General features: G+C 35.5%; 1 protein-coding gene across 1 annotated transcript; it reads left to right on the top strand.

Moving 5' to 3' along the window:
• The first annotated feature begins 4,019 nt into the window (after positions 1-4,019).
• LOC111796160 (peroxidase 10-like) lies at positions 4,020-5,625 on the top strand. The gene is made up of 3 exons (XM_023678881.2): positions 4,020-4,277; positions 4,354-4,545; positions 4,989-5,625. The coding sequence occupies exons 1-3, from the start codon at positions 4,020-4,022 to the stop codon at positions 5,580-5,582; spliced, it is 1,044 nt and encodes a 347-aa protein (XP_023534649.2). The 3' UTR covers positions 5,583-5,625.
• Positions 5,626-6,726: the final 1,101 nt, after the last annotated feature.

The following is a 6,726-nucleotide window of genomic DNA, read 5'->3' on the forward strand; positions in this document are numbered from 1 at the left end:
GTTGATGACTTGATTCTTACTGGTACAAGTGTGGAAGGCGTCAAAGAGTTCAAGCAGAAAATGATGAAAAAATTTGTAGTGGATCAAAGGAAAAATTGTATCATGCTAAAGCAATTAGTCTATGCTAAGAAGGTGTTGCATCAACTTAAGATGGTAAAGTGCAACCTAACTACGTATCTCATGGAAGCAAAGTTACAACGCGTGAAAGATACTAAATGAAACTTTGTGAATTCCACTGAGTATAGGCATGTCATTGGCAGTCTGACGTACTTGACTCATATTCGTATGGACCTTCCATATGTTTTTGGAATGGTGAGTAGACATGGAAAACCCCTCAATGATGCATCATCAAGAGGTTAAACTTATTCTCCACTATGTGAAGAGAACCACAAGTTACGGGTTGAAGTATAAAAAAGGGCAAAGTCCTAAAGAACTAGCCGATTTTACTGATAGCGATTTAGCTGGCGACATTGACGATAGAAAAAACACCGTAAAAATGACATTTTATCTCAACAAAAATTTGATCTTTTTGATAATCCTAGAAGCAACAAACTGTGACACTGTCTTCTTATGAGGCTGAGTTCATGACAACAATTGAGGCATCATGCTAAACATTGTGGGTGAGAAATTTGTTGAGCGAAGTGACCGGAAGTGAACTAAAGTCGATAACTCTCTACTCGACAATAAATTTGACTTTTCACCATGACTTTTCACCAATACATATTTTTGTAATCTTAGGTACATTGTAACATGATATTTTTGAAAATAATATCACCTTCTCATGTATATCCAAAATATTGAATGAAATGTGGACATCTCATGCCCAAAAAGAGTAATAAGATAATTATTGAAGTGGGTGTTGTCTTGTGGAAGTGTTAAAGTGGATGACACATGTAGAACATAAAGTGGCATTAAGAGTTTTGTTTTCTAAAACTTCCACTCAAATTTTGACTTTTTTGTTATCTTTCGAAAAGGTTAAAAAAATATCATTCGAATCAAGGAGAGATACATGAATGAATCGAAATTATAGTTAAAAAACAGCTTGAAAGAATTTATAGCTACTACCTAATCCAACAAGATACGTCATCTTTTTCGAAAACTCAATCATAATAACTGCACTATAGATCAATCTAATGTCGAGTGACCTTCTTAAAATTTTTCGATGTAACATGTGAGTGATGACAAAACATTCTAAAAGAACTCGTATTATCTGTAGAGATAATTTTTACTCTTAAAATTAGTTTGAGTCAAGTGGATATCGTGTCCATATTGTAGAGGAATGTTGAGACCATCAAAATAATTTTGAACGAATTTAACCAAACTCAAATCCTCTTAGATACCCACGATCAGGGTCAAGAAATTTACTCAAGACATCATTTACTTCGATATTTGTTAAAGTTATCGTCTCGACCTTAAACGTTACAGATCCTATAAGCTAAAAGATCACAACTTCAGAAGGATCTCTTCGAAACTTCGACCAAAGTCAATTCTTCTAAACCGTTTACCCCTTTCTCACAACATAACATAACCCAATGAAATTATTTTCAACCAAATTCTACACGTTCTATCTTACAAAGATAACTCTCCTATGCTTTTTTTCACCCATCCCTAGCGATAATTGAGTCAAATTTAATTCATTAATTAACCTTGGATAAAATTTAAAGATTTTCACTTAGGTAAAAATACTAAGAAACTAAAGTTGAAAGGAAAAACTTGAACCAAAAGTAATTAATTATTTAAAACTTGTGAACAAGGTTGATTCATGAACCAAGCTTAAATCATTTATTTTATTCATTAGTGCAGGTTCATCAAAATGTGCCCGGAGAAAAGTTGAGCACTATATTTAGTTTTTTTTTTTTTTTTAAACAAAGTGATATTTCTTAGGTTTTTTTCTTCATTCACGTGGATATTTCTTGGAATTATTATTCTAATTGATATTTTAGTTTATGTTGCAAGTACCATTATCGTTGTCCTTTATGACATCCCACAAATCATATCTAAGATTATTTTATTTTTAATTAGGTTTGACTAATTAATAACGTACTAGTTTGAAGTCACCGTAAGCAGATGTTGTCTACTTTAGCCCATTACATATCGCTGTCAGTCTCACGGTTTTAATGCACGTCTGTTCGGAAGAGGTTTTCATAGTGTTATAAAGAATGATTTGTTCAGTACTCCCATCGATGTGGGATCTCACAAATTAAATAAAAAAAAAAGGTATTCTTGTACATATCAAAAGTCATTTTTCAAAATTGAAAACATTTTACCAGACATTTCTTTTCAATAAAACAACATAATACACCAATTTCAATCTGACTCAATTAAAAAGGAAGATACATAAAAGAACTCGTACCAGTTTGAGATGAGAGTGGTCCTTATGATAAGATGGTTATAAAGTACTTAAAAAAGAATTTATAATTACTATTTATACAAACAATATGGGCACCTTCTTTGTGGTGGCTAGATCATAGGAATTCTAAAATTAAATATGTTTGGTTTGGACAAATTCTATATTAGGGGATTTCATAGGAATTTTCCTAAAAAACATATGAATGTGGACAAAACATGTTAAAAGGATCCATTTGAGTTCCGATTATAGTCTTCACTCATAGAAGTAGTTCAAGAGAAGACAATTAGGTATCGTAATCATGTTGCTGGAGATGGAAGGAAATGTCGGTGCCTTTATTCAAGAGAAGACAAGTAGGTATCGTAATCATGTTGCAGGAGATGGAAGGAAATGTCGGTGCCTTTAGGTGTCGAATCTTAACTTGAATTTTAACATGAGCTATTACTGATCGTATCATAGTAGAACCTCCCCTAGTAGGATGTAGCTTGGAGACAAACCAAGACAGAATCTAATAGGTTATGGCACCTGAGTGAAAAATGGGTAAATGAATTAACCGAAACCACCTGCGAATGAGAGTAATCCTGAGAATATGATAGTTAAGAAAAAAACTTAAAAGAATCGATAGTAGGGTTAAAGCATGCTAAAACAAGTAGTTAATGTTACCCTGTTGTAGATGATACAGAGGAATGTCGTAGCCATTAAGAGTTGAATCTAGATTCTAAATTTTGGGCATAGTGTGTAACACAACAATTAAGGATCAAAACCATAAACTTTGCAATGAGAATAGTATCTTATTGAGTTCAGTTAGGCTCAAATACGGACCAAACTACCATAACCATTATTGTAACGGCCTAGGCCCACCGACCGCTAGCAGATATTGTCTTATTTGGGCTGTCCCTTTCGAGCTTCCCCTCACGACTTTAAAACACGTTTGTTAGGGAAAGGTTTCCACACCCTTATAAATGGTGTTTTGTTCTCCTCCCCAACCAATGTGGGATTCTCACAATTCACCCCCTTCGGGGCCTAGCATCCTTGCCAGCACTCGTTTCTTTCTCCAATCGACGTGGGACCCCACCAAATCCACCCCCCCCTTCGGGGCCTAGTGTCCTTACTGGCACACCGCCTCGTGTCTACCCCCCTTCGAAAAACAACCTCCTCGCTAGCACATAGTCCGGTGTCTAGCTCTAATATCATTTGTAACGGCCCAATCCCACCGTTAGCAGATATTGTCCTCTATGGGCTTTCCCTTCCAGGCTTCCCCTCGAGGCTTTAAAACGCGTCTGCTAGGGAAAAGTTTTCACACCCTTACAAACGGTGTTTCTTTCTCCTCTCCAACTAAGGTGAGATTGTATCCCCAACCAATGTAGGATTATGACAGTTAGAAATAGGGTTAAATTATATTATATTACGTAAGCATGCAAGTTTTTTCCAAATCAAAATGGCCAGCGCATTTAATCAACAATCAACAAATAAAATAATTAAAAGTGAAAGGATATGTTAATCATGTTCATTAAACATTAATTACTTTTCCCTTAGCCAACTTGATCTTGTTTTATGCTATAATTAGTGGGAAGGCCACTATTGATCTCACTCGAAAAAAGCTAAGTTTTGAATCCAATTTTCATTGCCTATAAAACCAAACCATGAAAATCTGTGTTTATCAACTAAAAAAATGGCTCCAAAAACTCCCATTAGCCGCTCTTTTCTCTTACTGATTCTTCCCATTTTCTTCTTCATTCAAGCTCTCTCTGCCCCTAATTATAATTATAACTATCAGAAAGCTTACAATGAGCTCAGTTATGATTTTTATGACAAATCGTGCCCTCGTTTGCCATCGATAATTCGATATCGTGTTTGGGCTGCCGTACAAAACGACTCTAGAATTGCTGCATCACTACTACGATTGCAATTCCATGATTGTATTGTAGATGTATGTAAAGTCCATTTATACGTTTTTATGGTGATAATGATGATGATGAAATTATTTTGTTCTCGTGTTGTTTTAGGGATGTGAAGCATCGGTGTTGCTTGATGATACTAAAGACATGAAAGGTGAGAAAAATGCTCCGGGAAATGTGAAATCGCTACGAGGGTTTGAAGTGATCGATGTCATTAAAGCGGATGTCGAAACATATTGTCCCGAGACAGTTTCATGTGTTGATATATTAGGTCTTGCAGCTAGAGAAGCTGTGTATCTGGTAAATTCATCTTTACTTATAACTTGTTGGTCGAATGTTTTTTTTCTTCTTCTTTATTTTATACCATTTTCATTTCTTATTTTCTTGTCTCAAGTGAATTTGAAAAGTTTCGGGTTGGTTGGATTAGTGACCTGTACAACCCACATAAAATTCACAACTCAATCTAACCTAGTCAATTTTCGGGTTGGGTTGAGTTAATAACCAAAATCTCATAAAACTCAAATATCAAACATTCACAAGTCACAATACATCACTAATATTAGTTACAGACGTCATATATTCTTTATCTTCGTAATAATCTTAAAAGTAGCTTAGGATATGATAGAGTTGTAACCCTATTTTCAAGTTGGTCAGATTGACCCGATAGAAAAAATGTCAATCTGCTAGACGACTCAAATTTTCTATTTTTCAACTAACACGAGAGTATTAATCTCACCACTTAGGTCGGAGGGCCATCTTGGAACCTTCCACTAGGACGTAGAGATGGCTTAACCGCAAGCAAAAAATCCGTCTTGGAACAGCTCCCATCGCCCAAGGCATCTCTAGAGAACAACACAGCCAAGTTCACCTCAAAGGGCCTCGATTTAAAGGACCTCGTCGTGCTATCGGGCGCACACACCATCGGCTTCGCTCGTTGCGTGACATTCAAGGTCCGCCTCTTCAACTACAAGGGCTCCGGCCAGCCCGACCCCGACATCAACGCAGCCATGCTCTCGGACTTGCAATCCATGTGCCCCAACAGAAACGACGGCACCAACGCCAATTTAGCCCCACTGGATGTGGTCACTGTTGACAGGTTCGACAATGAGTATTACACGAACTTGATTAGTGGCGTGGGGCTTTTGGAGTCGGACCATAGTCTAATGGCCGACAGCTACGCAGCTCATATGGTGAGACAATACAGTTATGATACGAATTTGTTCTATGATGACTTTGCTGAGTCGATGTTGAGGATGAGCTTGGTTGGGGTTTTGAGTGGGCGTGATGGGCAGATTCGAAAGAATTGCCATGTTGTTAATGTTGATGATGGGTATTGAAATGTGTTCTTAGTCAATGGAATGTGAGCCCATTTGAAATTAAGCTATCTTTTGTTGAAGGATAATATACATAAAATGTTAGGAGAGTTGGAGTCTTAATTTAGGGAATTGTGTGAAATTATGTAGTTGGGTTTGTGAGATGTATCTCATATTTCAATGAACTAAGTAAATTAACTAAATAAGTTAATAATATGAAGGGGCAATTCTCATCTTTTTTACTCGTTGTTCTTAAGGTGATCATATAAGTCGATAACCTGACCAACTTGGACTATCTAACTTAAACTATAAAAGTTGAATTGGGTTAGATTTTGTTTTTGAGTTTGAGTTGAGTTGAATTTTTTTAAAATTAAAAATTTGGTTAGATTTCGATGATATATCCTAAAATAGGATTAGAATATAATCCAATCCTACTTTTAAAAGGATTACGAATATCTAATTTGAAACTATGGTTTGTATCTACCTGTAAAAGTTTGATATTTAAATTTTAAGAGATATTAATTATTAATGTAATATATATTACCCGTAAATTGTTATTCGAATGAATTTAGAAACCTAAACGGGTAGATTCAGATAAAGACTTGGCTTTGTAGGATCGATTTCTAGTTTGAATTCCCTAAATTTTAACCATTTGCATGCTTGAATTTAATGTCAAATAATGGTAATGAAAAATAAATCCTAGTTGAACTAGCTACTACTTCCATTTTCATTTTGAGGTTTTTTTATTATTGGTTGCATCAAATTTTAAGTTCATTTGTGATTTTGTGTTTGCTTTAAACTTTTGGGTGAAATAATTGTTAATGTGACATCCGAGTAAAGGAGGGATACATGAATGAACTAGGACTACATCTAAATGAAAACGATCCTGATGATTGAATGATTAAGAAAGACTTTGAAAAATTGAAAGTTACTACCTATACCAACAAGGTACACCTTTGTTTTAAGTGGCTCATTTATAGGAACTCCAAGTTATGTGTGCTTTACTTGAGTAATTCTATGTTCGGTGACCTCTTGAAAATTTTCTTTAGAAGCATGTGAGTGGGGAAAAAATTGGTATGTGGGGATAGTTTTCACTCTTAGAAGCGAGGAATAAGTAACATGACAAAGGGAATGTTGTGGCCATCCTTGTGTCAAATTCGAATTTCAA

Source organism: Cucurbita pepo, chromosome 5, assembly GCF_057944985.1.
Source record: "Cucurbita pepo subsp. pepo isolate OVF chromosome 5, ASM5794498v1, whole genome shotgun sequence".
NCBI classification, from domain to species: Eukaryota; Viridiplantae; Streptophyta; class Magnoliopsida; order Cucurbitales; family Cucurbitaceae; genus Cucurbita; species Cucurbita pepo.